This window comes from Mugil cephalus, chromosome 4 (genome assembly GCF_022458985.1).
Source record: "Mugil cephalus isolate CIBA_MC_2020 chromosome 4, CIBA_Mcephalus_1.1, whole genome shotgun sequence".
Taxonomy (NCBI): Eukaryota; Metazoa; Chordata; class Actinopteri; order Mugiliformes; family Mugilidae; genus Mugil; species Mugil cephalus.
Genome location: NC_061773.1, coordinates 24,733,962 through 24,754,805, shown reverse-complemented (window position 1 = coordinate 24,754,805; position 20,844 = coordinate 24,733,962). Strand labels below are relative to the sequence as shown.

The 20,844-nt window shown below is 41.2% G+C and overlaps 1 protein-coding gene across 1 annotated transcript; it reads right to left on the bottom strand.

Annotated features, from left to right (window-relative positions):
* Nucleotides 1-4,172: 4,172 nt before the first annotated feature.
* On the bottom strand, nucleotides 4,173-20,577 carry nucks1a (nuclear casein kinase and cyclin-dependent kinase substrate 1a). Its single transcript, XM_047583835.1, has 8 exons — nucleotides 20,250-20,577; nucleotides 16,014-16,063; nucleotides 13,905-13,995; nucleotides 13,494-13,540; nucleotides 13,215-13,367; nucleotides 9,473-9,622; nucleotides 9,118-9,270; nucleotides 4,173-7,041 (listed from the first exon to the last, which is right to left on the bottom strand). Exons 1-8 carry the CDS (start codon nucleotides 20,264-20,266, stop codon nucleotides 6,791-6,793), a joined length of 912 nt encoding a protein of 303 aa, XP_047439791.1. The 5' UTR covers nucleotides 20,267-20,577; the 3' UTR covers nucleotides 4,173-6,790.
* Nucleotides 20,578-20,844: the final 267 nt, after the last annotated feature.

Genomic DNA, 20,844 nt, shown 5'->3' with positions numbered 1-20,844 from the left:
AGACGTCTTAGTCTGAAATAAATTACAGGACATCACACATCATGTCCTCCGAATAACAACATTTATTCTGCATAAAATCATAAACATCAGGCTTCAAATGGTAAATCTTTACACAATAAACGTCAGGTATCTGTATTCATCTTTTTTGTGAGCATCTTCATGCTCGAAGGTGTGTGGGGGGGGGGGACCTGGTCTCATATATTCATCTCTTTGAAATGTGTTTTTTCTTTCTTTCTGCGTTTAAATCCTGATTTAAACGTTAGCCTTGTCACTTGTTTGAAACACCGCAGATGTGAGGAGTTGGCATTTATATTACACTAGTTGTTTTACTGCTTTCAGTTCAGTTCAAGTTATCTCTGTAAGGAGGGGGGTGGGGGGGCTGTGTGACCTTCGGTAGATGAGGGATATAAAGCGAGTCTGTTTTGTGAACTCTTTGCTCATTTCGCCGCTATCTACACTTTGTATGTGGTGTTGTGAGTCCATCTGTGCAGAGGACTGAAAAGAAAATGTCCTACTAGGCTCTAGGTGTCAACGATAAGAGAAGCTGACTTTGAAAAGTCTGAGATGTTTACGCTGAGTTGGGAAACAATGGTAGGTCAGGGTGTGGAGAGAAATCATTTCACAATACTTCAGCCACTGGCCTACATTATCAGTAACAGTGGACTATAGCAGGAGCAACGCTAAACATGTAGGACACATACAGCAGCTGGGCAATTTGAAGGTGATTTCCAATCAGTGGGTAATTAGCTGTCACGCTGGCAGTAACTGATGCCCTGTAGCAGCCAGCAAGCAGCATATGGATGAGAGGACTGCAGCATAATGCACCACACAAGGAGTGCAAAGACTCCAGTGGTTTCTTAGCAACAGTGCACGGCGGGGTATTGCTCTCTACGACTCCCTGTGCAAGAATGTTTTATTTTTTTATTTTAAACTTGATACATGGGCATGCACTTCTGTATATTCATTTCATTCCCAGTGGGTGTGATGACAGCGGAGCGCTCGTTCACATCTTATTACTTTGCGCACATGTGCCTCGCGCTAGCTAGCAACGCGGCTCTCACCAGACTGCCTCACATACATGCCGGCACGTCACATCGTCGGTTCTACATTTCTGCCTCGCGACGGAGACCAGAAAAAAAAAAAAAAGCCAGCAGGCTGGAGCAGCAGGTGGAGGCCGCGTAAGGCCTCACAACACGAAGCCGGGACTCATTCGTGGTGTGGCAGCGCCCGCAGATACGCAGAGGAAGATAACATAACATGTTACATGCGTGATCGGGATTATTTTTGTCTCTTGTTTCTGGTGCGATCAGGCTGAATCCGTTTGCATTTGTTGAACCACTGAAAGAAACCTAGTTTATGCACTGACTGCCTGTAATTTCATTAAATTAGCAAGTGTGTATGGATTAATAACTGCAGCTATATTTGCTATTTTCCTCCAGTCTCTCTACAATTAAGTGAATTCATAAACTGCCAGGATGCATTTTCCAATTCCCACACTTCTTCTCAACACACTGTTATCACTTCTTTACATTTGCTCTCTGTTATGTTTTGGAAGTCGAGGGCCATGATGTCTTCAAACACAGATTATTTCACTGCGCATGTAAAGCACGGCCTCTGTGCTGTTTGGTATTTCAGGTATGGCTTTAGAATCATTATTACACAGGATAAGATGTTCCAATACCTTGTGCCAAAACACATTTAGAGGCCCAGTCCATCTGAAAACTAACCAGCAGGCTAGCAGTCAGCTACCAGCTAGAAACCAACAAGAAGACACCAGCTAACTAGCCTAGCCTAGCCTAGCCAACAGCAGTAGACTGCATATCATTGGGCTTTTCAAGCGGGCACCTCCATTTAGCCTCTAAAATAGTACAGTAAATAAGCAAGAAGCAAAAATAAAACATGCTAAACCCACAAATTTACCTTTCCTCCTTCAACATAATGAAAAACAGAAAAGGAGCTAAACGAGAAAACGGCCTTGATTTGATTCATGTGAAACCAGGCGAAGAAGACGAGGATCAGGATGAAGAAAAAGAAAGTTGTTTACAGCAGTCAATGGAAAACTTTTCACGGACGTGACTCTGGAACAATATTCAGATGTAATTTTAGACTTTATGACTCTGGGTTTGTCATCTGAATTTGACTCTGAACGTTTGTCTTCTGAATGTGGACAAGCACCGGGTTTATTCAGTGCAGAGCATGGGCTGCTGTAATTATCCATGGGTGAGATGTGGAGTACATCTGGTTTCATTAAAGGAAAATACCATTGCTTTTTTTTGTTGTTGACTTGTTGCACTTTAAAATTGGATTAGACAGACAGATAGATAGTTAGATATATGAGTAGTAGTATCATCAGTGATCACAGTCCAGTTTGGTGTTGTACAGTCTTACGGCCTTGGGGACAAATAACTGTGGTGTTGTGTAGAGGGTGGTGGACATCAGTCATGATGAGTTTGATCAAGGTCCTTTAATCTTCTGCCACTAACGTCCAAGGACTCCAGCTCTGTCACAGAGTCCACTTTCTGTATCAGTTCATCCAGCCGTGAGGTTCCTTCTTCTTCGTGCTGCAGTTTGTGATCCAGCTGTAGACTCAGATACTTCTAGGTCTAATCCACCTCTACACACTCTTTTCATTGATGGTTATGGGCTGCAGCTGGGGTTGGACCTTAAGGTTTATTCTTTTACGTACATAAAACCGGGACAGTCTTTGACCTACTGAACCTCCAGGCATGCCTCTGGCATCTCGCTGCAGGTGTGCTCTTGGCAAAAGAGGAGCACTCTGGTTTTATTTGATTCAATAATAACTGTTTTCATCCCCCTGAGTGGGAAAAACATGATAAAAATGTAGCAGGGGGTTACAGAGAGACCAGGAAAAATGTGAGAAAAATTGGGCTCGACAATGATCCGTACGAACTGCCAAATGGTCAGCGAACACTGACACGAAATTAATTCTCCTGATATTTACCAGATACTCAACTCTTCTCGAATATTTTCCCTCTTTTAGTGCCACATCTGTCAAATTGGGAGGTCCACAGTCCTATTTGATTTCCCCCAAAGATTTTCTGCTGTATTCAGGTCCAGGCTCTGGCTAGGGACTAAAGTTGAAAAACATTGCTATGGGAAAAACAGCCCATTTATTCACTTTTGTTCACCAAAACAGAAATAAAACACGCTGCAACCCTCCAGAGAACTGAGGGGAAGGCTTTTCGCAGAATTCAATTTGTACAATCATATAATTTATTGTGTTATATAGTTAGATTTGATCAGTTGTGCCACCAGCATGGTTAAAACACAGAGCTACGTACCCAGTGAGTATCCTCCTCACATTAGTTTCAACCAGATCGAATCTTGTCTTGTCTCTATATCGTGTTTTCAGTTTTACTATGACCTGCTGTTTCTGTTGTTTTTACGGGCCTTGCTGCAGGATTTACTTCTTGTTGTGGGACAATAAAGAGCAAAGTTGTAAGGGTCAAGGTACATTTATGTTGGAGAGTGGGTAGATAAACCACATTTATGATTCCTTGTGTGCAATGTCTTACCATATCTATCTATATATAAAGAAAAAATAAAGTTAAGCATGGCTCATAGATAAAAGAGTCTTCTTGTCCATCTGGGTCAGCAGTGTCAACATGGGCTACATTTAAAAAAAAAACATAGGCTGTATATAAATATGGACGACGTGTCTCCACTTCCTTGGAGGCTAAACTGAAGCTATTTTCCCAGGAATACGGGCGGCGCCATCTTGGCAGTTTGAAACCAGAGTCTGATCAGTACGGTCCGAGAGTGGAGCCACGATGTTGTTGATGGACTGTACTTATTTATAAAAATAGTCTTTAACAATTCCCACGCTTCAACGAGACCATTTTACAGAAGCAGTGGCAACTTGTGGTCGGCATTATGTCACATCCTGTTTCTGTACTGTCAAATAACTAAAACGTATCCAAAAAAATATTTGACGTGTATTTTAGTGTTTTAGTTTGACCCACACAGAAGGGGTGGAGCTTATGACCGATACTGCAACCAGCCACCAGGGGGAGCTCTACTTCCTTTGGCTTCATTTCACAGTCTATGGTATAAAGAACAAACAATATTTGTGTGCACACTTCAATCCTTAGTGGTAGACACACTAACCAGCGCATCTCCTTCCCCCACAGAGCTTAACGTCACAAAACAAGTAGTTTAATCTGTATAAAAAGTAGGTTGCCTTTATTAGAAGCTGGGAAACCAAAACATTATCAACATCGTCGTTAATACTTCTTTTTTTGTAAGACCACAATATTGCCATTACCAGCATCAGCATCGTCATCATCATCATCGTCGCGTCACACTTTTTTTTTTCCACAACATGCAAAAAGATTCAAGAGTTCAGCGATCCTTTCCCGCACTACTGACAAAAGCTTCTCCACTTGGTCTCCTGTAGGAATCACAATTTGGCTTACATTTACATTGCCAGTACAACTGAAGGTTGATAGAAAACAACAAAAAAAAAAACAAAAGAAAGAAACAGTACAACATAAGAAACCGTAGAACGGATGAAAGAGGAGAAATTCATAGCCTTATGCCATGTGCCTCTTTTAGGATTATGAAGAGGTACCTCATTCAAGCCCTCAGTGCTGTTAACTACAAGACAGTATTTGATCGTACTGCAAACAGCTCTCGGAGCTTTAAATCTGTAGAAATACTTTTTTTTTCTTTTCCTCTTAATATGTTCTTATTCAAGTCCAATCATGTTAAAATGACGGTACAGAGTTGGCGCCAATTTAGGAGCTGGAAAACACACTAACCTGCTAACGAGGACTCGGAAAAACAATCCAATGTGCTTCTAAACCAAGGACTAGGTTCAAGTGTGTCCTGCAGGCATCCAGGACTGACTCCCTATTGCAGACTTGGGACGACTCAACATGAAAACACATTCCCAAGATCGCAATAGCACTTTTTTTTTATTTTTATATATTTTTTTTTTGCTTTTTTTTGCTTTGATGTCAAACGCTACTCATCGCAAAACGGGTTCGTCTCACGAGTGCTGCACCTGATCTCCGAGTCACTAGTTTTAAGATCGCGTATGGCTTTGGATGATCATACAAATCGCCGACTAGTTTTAAGCCTAATTTTTTTTTTTTTTTGCCCTCTTGTAGCAAATACCTAAAACGTGAGGAACAGATTACATTCTCGGGCCTCCAGTGGTGATGTCAGAGCCACTACCGAAACTCAACTCAATGAAAATTAAGGCAGTAACAGACGAGAACGAGTAGCAGATACAAACCGAGGCGGCTTTTAATCGACTGTGAGCCTCAGTAGTGTACAAAAAACAAACAAACAAAAGAAATACAGGTAACATATCCGTGTGAAATACTCATGTGGAAAAACAGCCTTGAAGAAACAGACATGGATACCAACAGTAACCATTAAGCTGATGGGAGTGGCAGAGGAGGAGGAGGAGGAGGAGGAGGAGGAGGAGGAGGAAAATGAATGAAAAGACAGGTAGGGGAAAGATGGCCGCTCCGACCGTCAGGCTAAACAGATTGAAAGGGGTCAAATTTTTTCTTTAAAATCAAGATACATTTTATTTCTTTTCTTAAAAAACAAACATTACAAAAAAAAATCTGAATAGAGAATTAGAACAATGAACCAACAGGAGAAAAAAAAAAAAACAACATTCTTGTTTTTAACTGTCAAAGAAAAGGAAAAAAAAAAAAAAAACAAGCAAACAAAACAAAAACAAACGGGGAGAAGAGACATCTCTGCGCTTGCCTTCTTAAAAAATAAAAAATACTTTAGGGTGCCTGGCACAAGGGGCTGAATGTTGAGAAGATGCTGTAGCCATGCAGAGGGAGGTGTGTAGGGCGGAGGGAGGGGAGGGCGGGGGTGGGGGGCGTGTGTTTCGAATGGAGGGGGTCGCTTCACGTAGCATGGTGCATCATCATTAGATCATTAGAAAGCCCAACATACAACAGAATGTGTTTCACAAAGGCAGCTGATGGGCTGAGAATAGAGGAAAAATAAAACAATAACACAGGAAGTAACCCCACAAGCATACAAATTTAATCATGAGCATAAAACACGCATACGCATACACACACACGCACGCACGCACGCACACACGGTGTCTGGAGGAAAAAAAAAACAAACAAAAGCAGTCCGGCGTGTGTAGCAAACGCTCGGGTCTACGACTTGTAATTGATCTACGAAGCAGCAGCTGCACGCCCAGTTAAAAGCAGTACCAAAGAGATGGCGCAGGCTCCGCCCCCTACATGAGTCGACTTCACGGTGCTTTGGAAAATACAGCGCTTTGCTTACTGATACAACCACCCCCCACAAAAAAAAAAAAAAAAAAAAAAAAGGTTGCACGTATCAGTGAAGCAAACAAGAGTAAAAGTAGAAAGAGGAGAAACAAACACTAGTGAGCTGGTTTGTTCACACTCGGGACGGATGCTCACGAGGATAAAGACCTAAAATATAAAGAGGATAGAGGGGTGAAAGAGGCTGCTGAGGATACAACTTCCTTACATATAGTGTATGGTCACGTAAGCACATTGTCTCGGTTGAAGGGCGCTAAAGAGGGCGGGGAGGGAGGAGGGGGGAGGAGGAGGAGGAGGGAGGAGGAGGAAGGGGGGCGAAGCACATCAAGTCCAAACCATTGAGCCAGGCCACCGGGACAGAAAAAAAAAAATAAAAAATAAAACTCAAACTTTGTTGCTCTCCTAATGCAGAATCACAACAAAATAAAACAAAAAACGTTGGGAAGAGACAGAGAGAGAGACGTCGAGGATGGGCTTCAAACGGGAACCATCTTCTAGTCTTCTCCAGAGGGCGCCTCCTCTTCTGAGCCGTCCTCCTCCTCCTCGTCCTCCTCCTCCTCGTCTCCTCCCGCGGCCTCCTTTGTCGTCTTGGGGGCTGGGGAGGTCTCCTTCTTCTCTGCCTCCTCCTCCTCTTCCTCCAGGGGGCTTTCGGGCTCCTCCTCCTCCTCTTCTTTGGGTGAGCTCTTCTCCACGGCCTTGGTGCTGGGGCGCCCCTTCCCCTTTCCTTTCATCGGGCTGGGGGTCACTGTGGAGACGGGGACATTTAAATGCTTTAAATGGATGAGGCTACAACAGCGTTTCCCATGTTAATACAGGGTCTAATTTACCAGTGGTCTCACAATGTAGCATGAGAAGCTATTTGTGTTAATAAAACTTTACATTACGCAACTTTTTAAACCCTGATGTTTTTTTGTTTTTTTTTAAGACCAGTGTTTCCCAACCTTTCCTCATCCATGGCCCACCACTAAATAAAAATGTCACAGAAAGTATACAGAGCTATAAATAAAGCGAATTAATAATTTATTTATTATTCAGCTTCAATTGATACAAAAACTATTTGTAAACTCTTACAGTGCAGCAGTATTCCAGCTCTAAACTGCATAAATTTACATCCTAACATTTCATATTAATTCTTCTTATTATTTTAAGTCCTTTGTTTTCAGTTAGGACACATTTTCCTAGCTTCATAAAGTTACTCTGAATCTTCAGACAACAATGACTTTCATTTAAAAAAAAAAAAAAAAAAGCGCAAGTTTGGATGATGCATTCATGAAAACTCAGAAATTCTATATTCCATTTCGGAAAAGCCAGACTTCCAATATCAGGTTACAGGTAAACTCAGAGGAGAAAAAAAACTCTAAAATATGCGCAGCAGTAGTTTAATTTTGGAAGCAGTAATTTACGAGTGTGACGCCTCAGGGCTCCACCTGCAGCTGGATCTCAACCAAGCTTTCTAAGGCCCCGCCCCCCGCCCCCCCAGCTACCTACTTCTGATTGGCTAGTGACGTTAGTTTGGAAAGGGAAAGCTGCGCGTTGGTGAACTCAACTGACTGATTGAACCTGACAGTATCTCGCGATCAAACGCCTCACGGTGCCGGAACAATTAAATAAATAATTAAAGTATAAATAATGAAACAAAGATCGTCTGCTGTCAGTTTGATGTCACACTAGCTGTAGAATCTGGACTTTATCTGATGTTAGTGAGCCCATATAAATAAATGGTCTGGTTGGTTCCGCGCTAAAAGTAAATCCAAAGGAAAGAAAACTTTCATTGTATCGTCTTGAACTGAACTTTTTTGCCACCTTCTGACCACTACTCATACTAGGACCTTCATCTGGGTCAGAACTTTCTCCAGGATCCAGTAGTTTTACAGTACTTATATTCCTTTATATTTTATTCATCTCTCTATCACTGCTGTCCCATTCCACGCATCTTATTCTGTTGTTTGAATGGTAGATTGACAGGCTAATAATCGACCTTCTGCCATCTAGTGGGAAAGTGTTTAATTGTTTTTCCTGCCATAAATGAACCACGACTAATTATCTGCAGTAAAATAAATGATAATTTTCTGACCAATTAAATAAAATTGGTGAATTTCCTGTGGCACAGTGGTTGGGAATCATCGGTTTACGTCACAGAGATTTACAATAATTTAAAAAGAGAGAAGGTCAAAACCAGGAGGAAACTACTGTAAATGTAGCATGAACTAGTTAAACTTCATCACAACTAACTTGCAAATTACATTCAAATTTAACAGTTTGTTTTTTCTAAATACATTTTATTTGCTGATTTTTAATTTAATCTTCAATATATTTGTCCGCAGACCACCACATCTCAACAGCTTATGTTTAGTATTCATGTAAATGAAATACACAGGCTTCTTATTTTAGGTGCAGACATTTCATACACTGTCTTAAATGTTTTTAATAGCTGGAATAGCATCTAGCCGCTAGCAGACTTCAGGTTAGGGGTCAACGACTGCACCAGTTACATATCTGTGTACGTAGTTGTGACCTATACACATGCAATAGTCTATTACACATGCTAATGGCTAAGAGACTAAAATGTTGTTAACTGTGTTATGTTTATCAAAATACGAAGTAAATGAAGGTGGCTATCAAAGTGTTAGCGTAGCATATTATTTATAATGCGACACATGAGCATTTCTGATGATCGCCTCAGTCCAATCCTTTAATCTCATCACATTTAACCACAGGTTTGTCTGGTCTTTTTGATTTCCTTTTTTGCTCTATCAGTGAGAGATTCCGACAAAATCTATAAATACTTGCTGCGCAGCTGAATTGCGATCGTCCGTCTCACCTGTAGCCTTTAGTCGGGGTTTGGGACTTTTCTTCTCTTTCTTGTCTGGCCGTCCCCGTCGAATCACTTTCTTGCTTCTCTTCTTGGAGCGGCCGTAGTCGCTGTCGTCATCGTCCTCCACCATGAAGTCCTCGTCGCTCCCAGACTCGTCAGCTGCACGGGAAAATGGGAAAAAGTAAGAATCTCACACTAAACACAGGCTGGACTGATCTGAATAGAAGCTAATGTTCACGGTGCATATAAAGCATAACTAGAAAAGGACACATTGCAGGCAATCTTCTTTGTGACGGAGCCAGGTTTATATAATTATTAGTCATGCTGGTTGCTGTGTTGGTGTACGTCGGGTTGTACGTACGGTCCAGGTAGGGCTCCTCTTGGTCTTCGTGCTCCTCGTCCTCGCTGCCTCCATCACCAAGAAGGATCTCTCTCTGTTTGGACACAGCCTTGGAGGCCGCCTGACGCACTGTACGCTTTCGACTCACTTCCCTGTCGTCGTCGCTGTCATCTACACAAGAGGACACACATTTTTACCCAATTAGAGCGTGGCAGGCAAATAAGAATAAGACAACAGAGAATAGACTGTTTCAAGATGGGCAGCACAACTGCTCTATTAAAGTGAATCCAAAGCGAGCAGAGCTCCCCCTGGTGACTGGCTGCAGTACAGGTCATAAGCTCCACCTCCTCCATGTTAGTGGATGAGCCAAAGTAAAATACTAAAATACAGGTCAAATCATTTTTTTTCAAGGTCAGTTTGGATAAGTTTCATTTTAGTTAGTTATTTGATGCTACAGAAGCAGGATGTGACATGATGGCGACCACCAGTTGCCATGCCAACCGCTCTGTAAACATACTGTGAGAGATGTAAAAAAAAATTAATTAAAATTTGTCTATGTAAGTAGACAGAATCGCACACATTTGCTAATTCTAGTCCAGATTTATTTATCATTTAGTTAGTTAACAGCTAGTAAAACGCTTTAAAAAGCTTTTAACACTAATGAACCTACCACACTTTCTTTTGCCAATCATTCAAAGTAGCAGTTTGTTTCTGAAAGCAGTAAAACGCAGCTTATGCAAGAGCACCCCTGCTGCGGAGGTCGTCTTTAATGTAATCCAGGATTCACAAAGGAATGCACTCAAATGTGTTACAGAGCACCTCAAAATGTGCTCTCTGAAACTGGGTCGCTCAAATTTGACTTCAATGCATCCTAGATGTGTTCACACCTGTACTTAAGCTGTCCAGATTGCTCAGGATGGATGTTAATGCAGGGTCTGAACGGAGCCCGACTGATCACCCCGTTCTATTCACAGTAATAAATCAAAGCTGCATGTCACAATGTCTGAGTGTTGTAGGCAAACGGCTCAATCAGTCACCGTCAGCTAGGAATGTGGGTGGAATTAACTCCGGGCATGTATGGGAGAGTACACGCAGAGCTGCCAATCAAGCACAGGGCTCAGGCTGTAAAGGTATTGCTTAGATATTCGTCAGCTTGAAGTAAGGTCAGTGGCCCCCACTTTCTCTCTTCATTATTTTAGATCTCTAAAAAAGGTGGAAAACTGAGACTGACTTCTTCTGGTCGAATTTGCTGAAATTCTGCCAAAGCTTTTCTCAATATGAGAAGATTAATATCCATCAAACCTCTTTGGTAAATTTGATCCAGCGTGGCTCTGTGTGATTAATAGGGGTGGGTACTGGCCAGGACTTAACAATACGATACGTATCACGATACTTGAGTCACGATATGATACATTTAAAAACGATATTGTATCGGAAGAAAAAATATCGCGATATATTGCAATATTGTTATTTTTTCTCTTCTAGTAATTCATTAATCGAGATTAAACATAATCTATCAGTACATTTACAAAGAGTCTATGTAACAATTTAGATCACATTTAACATTTATAAAAACTAGGAACTTGACTAGAAAATTAATTCAATTAGTTAGAGGCTTTGTTAAAAATTAATCTCAATTAATCGAAATTTTAAGTTGAAGTGCCATTTTAAGGAGATCAAGTACAACAGAATAGACTTAAAATGGTTAAAAAAGATAATAATAATAATAATAACTTCCTCTTCTTTCTTCTTCTGGTAAATCAACCAGAAATAGCAACAAGCTTTTAACAAATTCCTCCATTTTGCATTAGTTGACGCATGCATCAGTGTAATTGGTGCACCGGGAAATTGTGCAGTGACGAACGCTGTTAATTTTTTGTAATTAATATATTTAAAATGGTACTATGGTTTTAAATGGTACTTTTCCATATTAATCAGCCACAACATTAAAACCACCGACAGGAGAAGTAGATATCAAGTATGTATGACCCCGACTAACAACAATTCTCAGAAGGTCCATGTCCATTTTCTGAAATATCAGAACCTACACAGTATTAGATAGGCGGTCATAATGTTATGCCTGATCGGTGTACAACTATTGCAGGTATTTACACAGCTGGTGCTTGCATTAATTCTGTGAGTTATTGTACAACGGCAACAACAAGAAGTTTCCTGAATACATAAAATTAAGGTCTTAAGGCACTAAAGAAGACATGTTCTTTAAGTAATCACAAAAATGTCAAAGTAAATTTAGAATATCATGAGAAGCCAACATAAAGAGTTTAGCAGCTCGGATTGTGCTCCACTTGTAAACAAGATTACAGCCAGATGAAACAAACGCATGAATAATCTTCACCGTTCAATTCAAAATCTTGGAATTAAATGACTGCACTGATTTTGCGTTACAATGCTAGAACACTGTTAGGCTATAGGAAAGTCTGGTAAGCTCAGTTCTCCACAACCAAACACTCTACACACACACACCTATTTTTCCATCCTTCAGACATTTCACATATGCAGTAGGACTCAATCTGAACCCAATTTGATATGAATTATCTGGAAGATTTCCCTTAAAGACAAATAACAAATGTGCTACTGTACATGAAACCAATGTTAGCTTAAGTAGCTAAACTGCATAGCAACAGCATCATTTGGGGCCATTTGTCTGATTGGTCCGTTTGGTAGTAACCTGTTTGTGCTTTCGGATTTCCAACTGCTTCTCCACCTTGATTGTTTTGTATCAATTAATATTCCACAAGATTAACTGAGGAGGTTTGGAGATCTTCGGCCAAAATGTTGGCGAAAGCAAAAAAGGCATGAAGGTTACTGCATGTCGGCCCTCAATACTCTACAAGCAGCTTAAAGCAGAAATATGCTACTACCAACCGGACCAATCACAGCTTGTCGCCCTGGTGCGTAGTTACATTTCCAGGGCTTTAAGTATGAAAAAAATCCTGAACCTGAACTTTTTTTCTGGGGGTGATTAACATTAATATTAGTAATATTAATTTACGATACGTTCTCCTAGCTTCATAATTTTACTCTCCATCTTTCCGACAACAGTGACTTCTGTGAAAAAACTTGGATGATGCCTTCACTAAAACTCTGAAATTCTATATTCCAGCTTTGAAATTTCAGACTTCTGATATCATAGCATTGACGTTACAGGTTAACTCGGAGCAGAACAAATAAGTTTGGTATATTGTCACCGTTTGCTGACCATTAAAATATGTGCAGCACATAAAATATTTTTATTCTGGAACCAAATTTTCCAACACCCACTCCCACCCTACTTCTGATTGGCTGTTTTTTTTTTTCCTAAATGTTGATTTTTTTTTAAAATCGCAATCAAACACCAAACACTGGAGTTCAGTCACGGTGCTGCAAAATTTTAAGCCCTGCATTTCTGGGAAGGTGCACATCAGCTACAGACCCAGATTCTGCATCAAATTAACGTGATTTAACTTAACTTTAACTAAGTCTAAATTGCCTATTAAATAATTCAATGTACTGTGTGATAAAACAACATACACATCAGTGTATGTATCAGTAGAAAAACATGCTACTATAGCAAGTTTAATTCTACAGGTGTGGAAACAAGATTCATTAGTGATTACTCTTGATATTTATATGTAAAACTATGTGAAATAGGCCTGGAGTTTATAAATTTAAACTGCTCCTGTGTGAACTTTACATCCAATAACATTTAAATATTCAATCATTTATATAATTAAACTCAAAGATGTAGAATATTTAAAGTTACCTGCAGCCCGTTTTCTCTTTGGCCCCCTTTTGCTGGGCTTCTCCACCTTGGCTTTCTTTCCCTTTTTCCCTTTTTTCTCTTCATAGTCACTTCCTCCATCTTCCTCTTCTTCCTCTCCAAATTCATTGTCCTCCTCCTCGCTGCCAAAGTCGTCTGCAACAGTGACACAGAAGGAAGTCAGTGAGCCGGGTCTCCTGCGTCCAGTGTGCACTAATCAACGGTGAGCGTTTTACAGGGCGCTCCGAGCCAACCTCCCCACCGTAAATCTGACCGACTTACCTGCTGAATCATTTTTAGATTTGGAGAGCTTGTCATCGGAGTCCTCACTGGTACGAAGAATTGGGAAAAACAAATACAACTGTTAGAGTTTGGCGACAAGATGAACAAAAACCTTGAAATTACATGGACATGCTTGCTTTCGAAGGTTAAATGATTAAATTTTTATTCATGCAGTGGTTTCATTCGGCTGAGCTTACTTTGCAGAGTGAAACCTTGAAATGTTGATGCAGGTTTCTATGAAAATCCTTGTTTGATTTGGAAAATAAATGTCTGAATAGGGATTTATCCCATAAATGCAGCCCTTCACCCCACAGCTGCCTTCACGGTGTGTCTCTTTGCCACTGGTGGATTCTACTTCTACCGTTACAGTGAAGCTGCTGTGGGAGTTCAATCACAACTCCGAGGACTCACCTGTCATCCTGTGAGTTCTTTGAGCGCTTGTGCTTGGGCTCACGAGGGGCTGTGCGCACCTTCTTAGGCTTGTCGTCACCATACTCCTCATCTACACACACGGAGAGAGAAAGGAAATGACTATAGCTTCTTTCTTACATAAATCTGCACACAAGAATTAAGGAAGGAATAAGTCCACAGTCATGCAAGTCAAGTATTTTATCTTAGCTAAGAATGCTAACATCCTGAGAGGTAGATATTAGTTTACAAGTATTTGATCCTAGTGCATATAACTGAATTTACTGAGTGCCTCTTTAAACCCTTTTCAAGACCTTCTCACCATTTTTTTACACCTCGCTGCCACTTTGAATTGTCACCATTTACATCAGTGACACTTGATATGATAAAGACCATAGACCACTATCATACCACAGAATTCTTCGTCTTAGCTGTAGCTTCATGTGCAGCTATCAGTGAAGGTATGACGTCAACACTAGGTTGTGGTGGCGTAACGCTACTGGCACAGAAGCTAGCAGCGGAGAGCTTCCTCTTACGGTGACTAAAAGTGTCCTTGTGGCTAACGCCATGACGTAAAGTAGGTTCGTAATGTGCACTCTCTGGTCTTTCGTAATGTCATTTGTGCATTTGAATTTCCACGCAAGTCCTGCCGCTCTCAGAGACAATTCACCCACAGTAGTCCAGTTTTTATGTTGCCGGTCCATTTCTGTTTTTTAAATAAATAAATAAACTCCGACACTTTTTAAATGTTTTCGGAATTTAAAGACCTCATAATGTCGTGATAAGACTTTTTAATACTTTTTAAGGGTCTGAAATGCCCCAAAATTGAATTATCAACTTTTAATACTTCTGAAAACCCCACGGAAACCCTGGAGGGACAACACACAGGCAGAGCGCCTAAATCATCTGGAAATTTGGTGCAACATCGAGATGTTGTAGACGGGAGTGCGGTCTTTTCCTTAGCGTACTGGACACATTCCACTTTTTCTTTTTAATACTTTTTAAGGGTCTTCATTTCTCAAAAGTCAATAATTCAATTCTGAATACTTTTCAAGACCCCTGCTCTTACTACCACCTCGCCAAACATCCTCTTTGCATCATTTACATATTGCTGACTTCATTTTCCAGAGTACTTCCACACAGCTAGCCAACTGCCTTAAAAGTATTACTTATTACTCGTTACTGTAACTTTAAAGTAATTAGTTACATTATAATAATACCATCTTTGAATTTTAAGGCGTTTCTTTCACCAAAAATAACTGGAAATGTGGATTGTGCGTTCTCAATAGATGTTATTACATTCAGTGCAGCTCATTTCCACATCCAGTAGAAGGTGATGTGACATCATGACTAAGCTAAGCTAACGCTAACAACAGTACAACATAGAGGAGCAGTTATGGCCCAACACATGCTGTGATAGAGATACTGTAAATTTAGGTGTATTCATATTGAAATCAATATTACTAGAAGCTACTACTGTATATCGTAACCGAACACCTAAAGAAAGCTGCACCACGCTACATGTTTCCTTCAGTTACTTGTGTTATTTCATGACATCTTTTGGTTTCACACACAAAGTGAACTTAAACTATAATGTTCTTCGTATCCTTTTCTCTGATGAACTGAAAATAATGAGCATGTGTTCATCTGGGGAATGTAGAGTCACTAACAGGAAGTTAACATTTGTTCAAATATTTTTTCCTCCTCTGCTAATCTTGAATTGCTATAAAAACGAACAACTTAATTTATTTCATTTCGGGTGTAAAATCCACTGTAACGTGTGTTACTGACATTTGTATCAAGTAAAATATTACAATTATTTTTGTTATGCTTCTCAGCAAAAAGTGATGCATTACAGTAACTGCATTACTTCTGTACGGTGTTACTGTCAACACGGCCTTAAAAGAGAAGAGGAAGAAGATGTTTTGACGCTACAGGGATGCAGTTTTGGTTTATGGCAGACCTAAAATAAACATAAAGACAGGGTTTGAATGAAGGGTGATACCCATACGAGAATGTTTTTTTAAAAATGCATGGACCAGGACGCCACTAATTTTATTTATTTTTGTATTTTCTGTCCCCGCTCATATAAACTGAAAGCTTTGCTCTTACCTGCATCGTCAGATTCGTTGAATTGTGAGTAGTTCACCACCTTCCTGTTCCTGTGAAAAAAATACAGACACGTTATGAGTTACTCTGCTGCCTTCACCTGACACCAGACACAGCAGACAGAGAAGTTGGGGTGTGGGCGATGAAGTTATTATACGACATGTTGGCAGTGCACGGATGTCTTAATTGTATTATTCAATTGCTCCCCCGCCCTGACTGTGTGACTGAATAAGACACTGGTGTAAGTTCTACAGTTTCCCGGGCTAATTTGGCAGAGTGTATGGGGAAAGCCTCAGGTGACAGCAGTGGTTCAGGTAACACACACCTTCAAAAAGCTGTAACGCAGTGCTGACACTGAGCTGAGCACCATTAAAAACGCTGGAAACTCAGCTCTACTTTTTAAAGTTTTGTTTCACAAATAGCAACTCGCATTAAGTCACATTTAACATTCAGCTCGGTCCTATATGGGACGGCAGTAGCTTTTTGAACCAATCAGAGCTCTGCACGCAGGTTTTGTTTGAGTAAATGCTGCAAGAAGTATGTAATTTCCCTCTGATTTCACGTTTACATGCAGAGCTTAATCGAGCTATGCTCAAAATTCGACTTCCTGACTACAGTCCTTGTCCCAGTTTAAATGCAGCGCAAGAAAATTGAATAACTGTCCTCCTCCTCCACACTAGGTGGCGAAACGTGTCTTTTCAGCGGGTTAATACCACGTTAATACGGCCCATTTTCCAGTTGACCCATTACGTCATATAATAAACGAGTCATTCATGCGGCAGACCAGCATTTCAAACAACAACAACCATAGGGATAATAGTACATTTTTGAATCTCGTACATAACCTTTGTGCTACTTCTGGTGCAGGTAAAAATGCAATATCTTTCAAACGCTTCTTCTAGCGGCTCCGTTTAGCTTCTTCTTCTACGACTGGCTTTCTTGGATGTTAATGTTCAGGGGTCACACACCAGCGCAGTGGTTGTGGAGCATTATCCGATTGGAAAACTGCGGTTACCGTATACAAGCCGGAGAAAACTGAATTCCAATCGCATTATCTGGGTGTCTCAATCTGATAATAAGAACTATGATTTTAATCGGAGTAACCTGTTTACATGTGCTTAAGTTCTCCTGTTATAGTCCAATTAGGGCAGTAATTAGTTTTTTTTAACGCACTGATTGATAAAAGTCATTATAGGGTTCAACCAACAGCCGAAACAACCAACACCAGCTTATTTATTGATTGTGCATTAACTTTGATTGCACAAGAACAATACCACTTGGAGTGACTCTCACTTTTGTGATTGAAACTTCTGAGTCTTGGCTTTCAAAAAGAGACCAAGACCATGCGTGAGCTCCAAAATGTTCATGAACAGCATTCAATTGAGTTTTGGTATGGCGGAGGGGGAGGGGGGAGTTTGGCAAATAGTCTGGAATGATAAGAGGTTAATCCATTTACATGCAAACAACTGAAAATAACAAAACTGAACTGCAAAAGACCTCTTATATGAGTCGACCACCTCAAACTGAGCGTGCTGCTGGTATCTCGTATCATTTCCAACAGCTGCCTGGTAAACTCATTAGGCATCTGTGGGTCTTAACCGGGTTAAACACAATGCTGCAGCAGTGTGTGTCTGTTCTGAAGGTAGTCTAATGGTGCCATAAACATTTACAAGTACTTTGATTACAAAAGCAGGAACACATGCCGACACTCATCACATTAATAGACCCAGACAGGAGCCAGTGACATGCCAGCTGAACTTTCACCATATCACGGTCCAGGTCTTGGGGACGGCAGAGACCACAATCTCAGTGTGCCCAGTTCTAGTGAGTCATCGAAACTGCAGAAAGGGTGAATTGATGAAACTATTGTTTATATGTGCTTGGTAAGGATTGAAATCTCCAGCCAGTTTGGACAAAGACTTGATTAAATCAAAAGCAGAAGGCAACTGAACTTTTTTTTTTACCACTGATCCAAGAGGCTTCATCAGTTCTAAATGAAAGGTTTGTCATGGGTTCAGGCTCAGGAAAGAGAACAGTTGCAGATGATGATTATGATATTGGTCCAACATGATCCAAGCCTGTGCAAAGACTGAAAGCATCCATCTAATAATTTAACGGAGAGAGCATCATGCAAACATGGGGCTCTGCATCAAGCCACCCAACTGTTCAATTCCTCATCCGTATGTGACAGATAACGCCTCTTTTTTTCCTTTTGTGTTCACTTATTTTCATAATTCTTGTAAATATTGTGTATGTAGTATATTGTGCTTTCCTGTTACGTAGTATGCATGGTGTTGAGTGCTTGTACATTGCAGCTGCAACTGCGAAATTTCCCAGTTTGGGATGAAAAAAGCATCCATCCATCCATCCATGATGACTGTCATTCTCATCAGCTACAAACTAGCATATCACTCTAGGAGGGTTTTGTCATATATGGTGACCATTTTCTGTGACCATCAGTCAAAAACTCCCCAAAACTTTAATTTATTATCTTCCTAAGCTGTAGTTCACATAACCGGGGCGTCCACGGCCACAGTGCAGGGAGAGGGGGGCGCAAAATCTTTGGTTGACCAGACATTTTTATGGCCTGCCGTTGCATGTTCGAAATAAAAAAAAGGAATATTTGTGCCTGTGTATTATTTGCAAAATGATAATAATAATAATAATTTAAATGTATAAACAGTGCTAGGCCATGTTTAATATAGTAGTAGGGGTTCCCTGCTTAATCTCTCCATAAGTTTGGGGGTCCTCGGCCTAAAAACCATTGAAGACTGCTGGTGCAGTTGATTTTTATTTTCTTATTGGCTAAAGAATTTTATCATTAAGGATTCTGTTTATATTTGACACCGTCAAAGAACCTTAATAATGTGCTGTTTTAGGCTGCGCTTACTTGTCATGTTGATTTGTTTGGAGCAATATTTGTGCAACATGTGTTTTTCATGCATGTTTTTGCTGGGAAGTATTTTTCACTGGGTGAAAACCTTAGTGACGGTGTTTGTAATAAATAATTAATGAACACTAATTCCTATTGCAGTTCAGTTCAGTTCAGTTTGTGTGTGTATTTACACTCCATTCCCTCCTGAAGCGTTACTATCACACGGTCCCTAAAGATTTCTCCAAGTCCTAACAACGTGCATCCAATTTTCATTCAATGAGGAACAGATCAGTTTAAAAAAAAAAAAAACAAAAAAAACAGGACTCCACGAACAAACGCGAGATTTCGAGAATCACGCCCACACTGGATAAGCATGAAATGACTTCTAGTCTGAAGCAGAAGGGCATTTTAACTCGAAATAAAAGAGCCTAGAGACACCTCATGCGTTTTAATCACAGTAGGGCTTTTGAACCGGGGGGGGAGGAGGGGGTGTGGTATTTTTTTTTTTTTTTGTAGTTCTCCGCCTCCCTCTGACATCAGTGTTAATTTATTGCCAGCGCCGAAAATGTAGTCCCGCTCTCCCTGCGTCCTCCTCCCCCCCCTCAACCACGTTACCTTTCACCAACACGACTTTTACGCATTAAAATGCACGGGTGAAAAAAAAAAAACACTACATGTAATCGTGACTACAGCACCGACGTGCCCAGTCTGCGCGGTAACGAGATCAAATCCTGAGGCCGACCAACACCTCCTCCGGTGTTTTTTTTTTCTCTTTTGGAAAGAGGGGGGTGGAGGAGGAGGAGGAGGAGGGAGGGAGGGGGTATTAGGGTTTTGGAGCCTCCCTGGATGAATGGGTAGCCATATTCTCATTCTCGGGTGAGAAAGGGGAAAATGTTATCAGGCCTGGCTCGAGCAACCCGCTAAAACGTAGCTCGCTCAAATCGCACCGACCAATGTGCCTCCACCACCCCCCTCCCTCCCCTACATTTGGCCCAAACAATGCGCATAAATGGATCCGTGAAAATGCGAGGCAGACACGACACGGCGGCGTATCTCCACAAGACATGGCGAACAGTCCACACCGCTGCTGGGATCCATGTTAGAAAACGAGGGGTTGCACACACACACACACACACACACGCAACGCACACGCGCGCACACACACACACACACACAGAACGGAAACGCAACGCGCGCACGTTCCCATTATATTTTCATGAAATAAACAAATTCCCGGCTCATAAAACACAACATGGAGGCGACGTGCGCGTTCTCCGTGCAGCCAGCCAGCCAGCCAGCCTTGCCTGCGCGGTGTCGTTATTAACTCACGGGGGGAAAGCACAGGACAGATTTAGCACACCTACCTCACTGGTCTTGACATTTTGCAGGAATACTGTAGAGGTTAAAGGATGTAAGAAAAGGGGGGGAGAAGAAAAAGCACAGGAGAGGGGGGGAAGAGGAGAAAAAAAAAAGAAATATAGATTCCCGCTCTGCAAAACACCGACGGGAACGAGGTCTGACGCACAACTCCACCGTCCGAGAGAGCGCGTGAAAATAAAAGTATGGCAGCGACTTGCACCCCAAACGCAAATATTCTTATTTTTTTTTACCTTCAGCTACTCAAAATGGTGAATAAAACAAACTGAAACTGCAGCCTGTGTGCAACCAAACGCCGCGGCCTTGAGGGGTGGGTCCTCGGCTTCAAGCACCGCCCCCCTACGGCGCCGCGAGAGGCACAGCGTGGCGCTCCGCGGCCCCCATTGGCCGATTTGAACGACAAATGTTATTCTCGTTGGGTATTTCAGCTGCTCGTTGGGGCACTTTCAGCATATACTCCTCCGCCTCCGTTATCAGGCTCGGTTGAAATGGCACTGTAAGAAAACAAAAAGAGGCCCTCAGGTTGGATGCAAACATGTATCTGTCCAAAAGATCACAAAGCAACATGACAATATTAGAGCT

Coding starts and splice junctions, on each gene's coding strand:
- nucks1a (XM_047583835.1), bottom strand. Junction 13,541..13,904: donor AAGAACTCACAGGATGACAG/GTGAGTCCTCGG, acceptor TCTTCGTACCAG/TGAGGACTCCGATGACAAGC. Junction 9,271..9,472: donor AGAGGAGCCCTACCTGGACC/GTACGTACAACC, acceptor TTTCCCGTGCAG/CTGACGAGTCTGGGAGCGAC.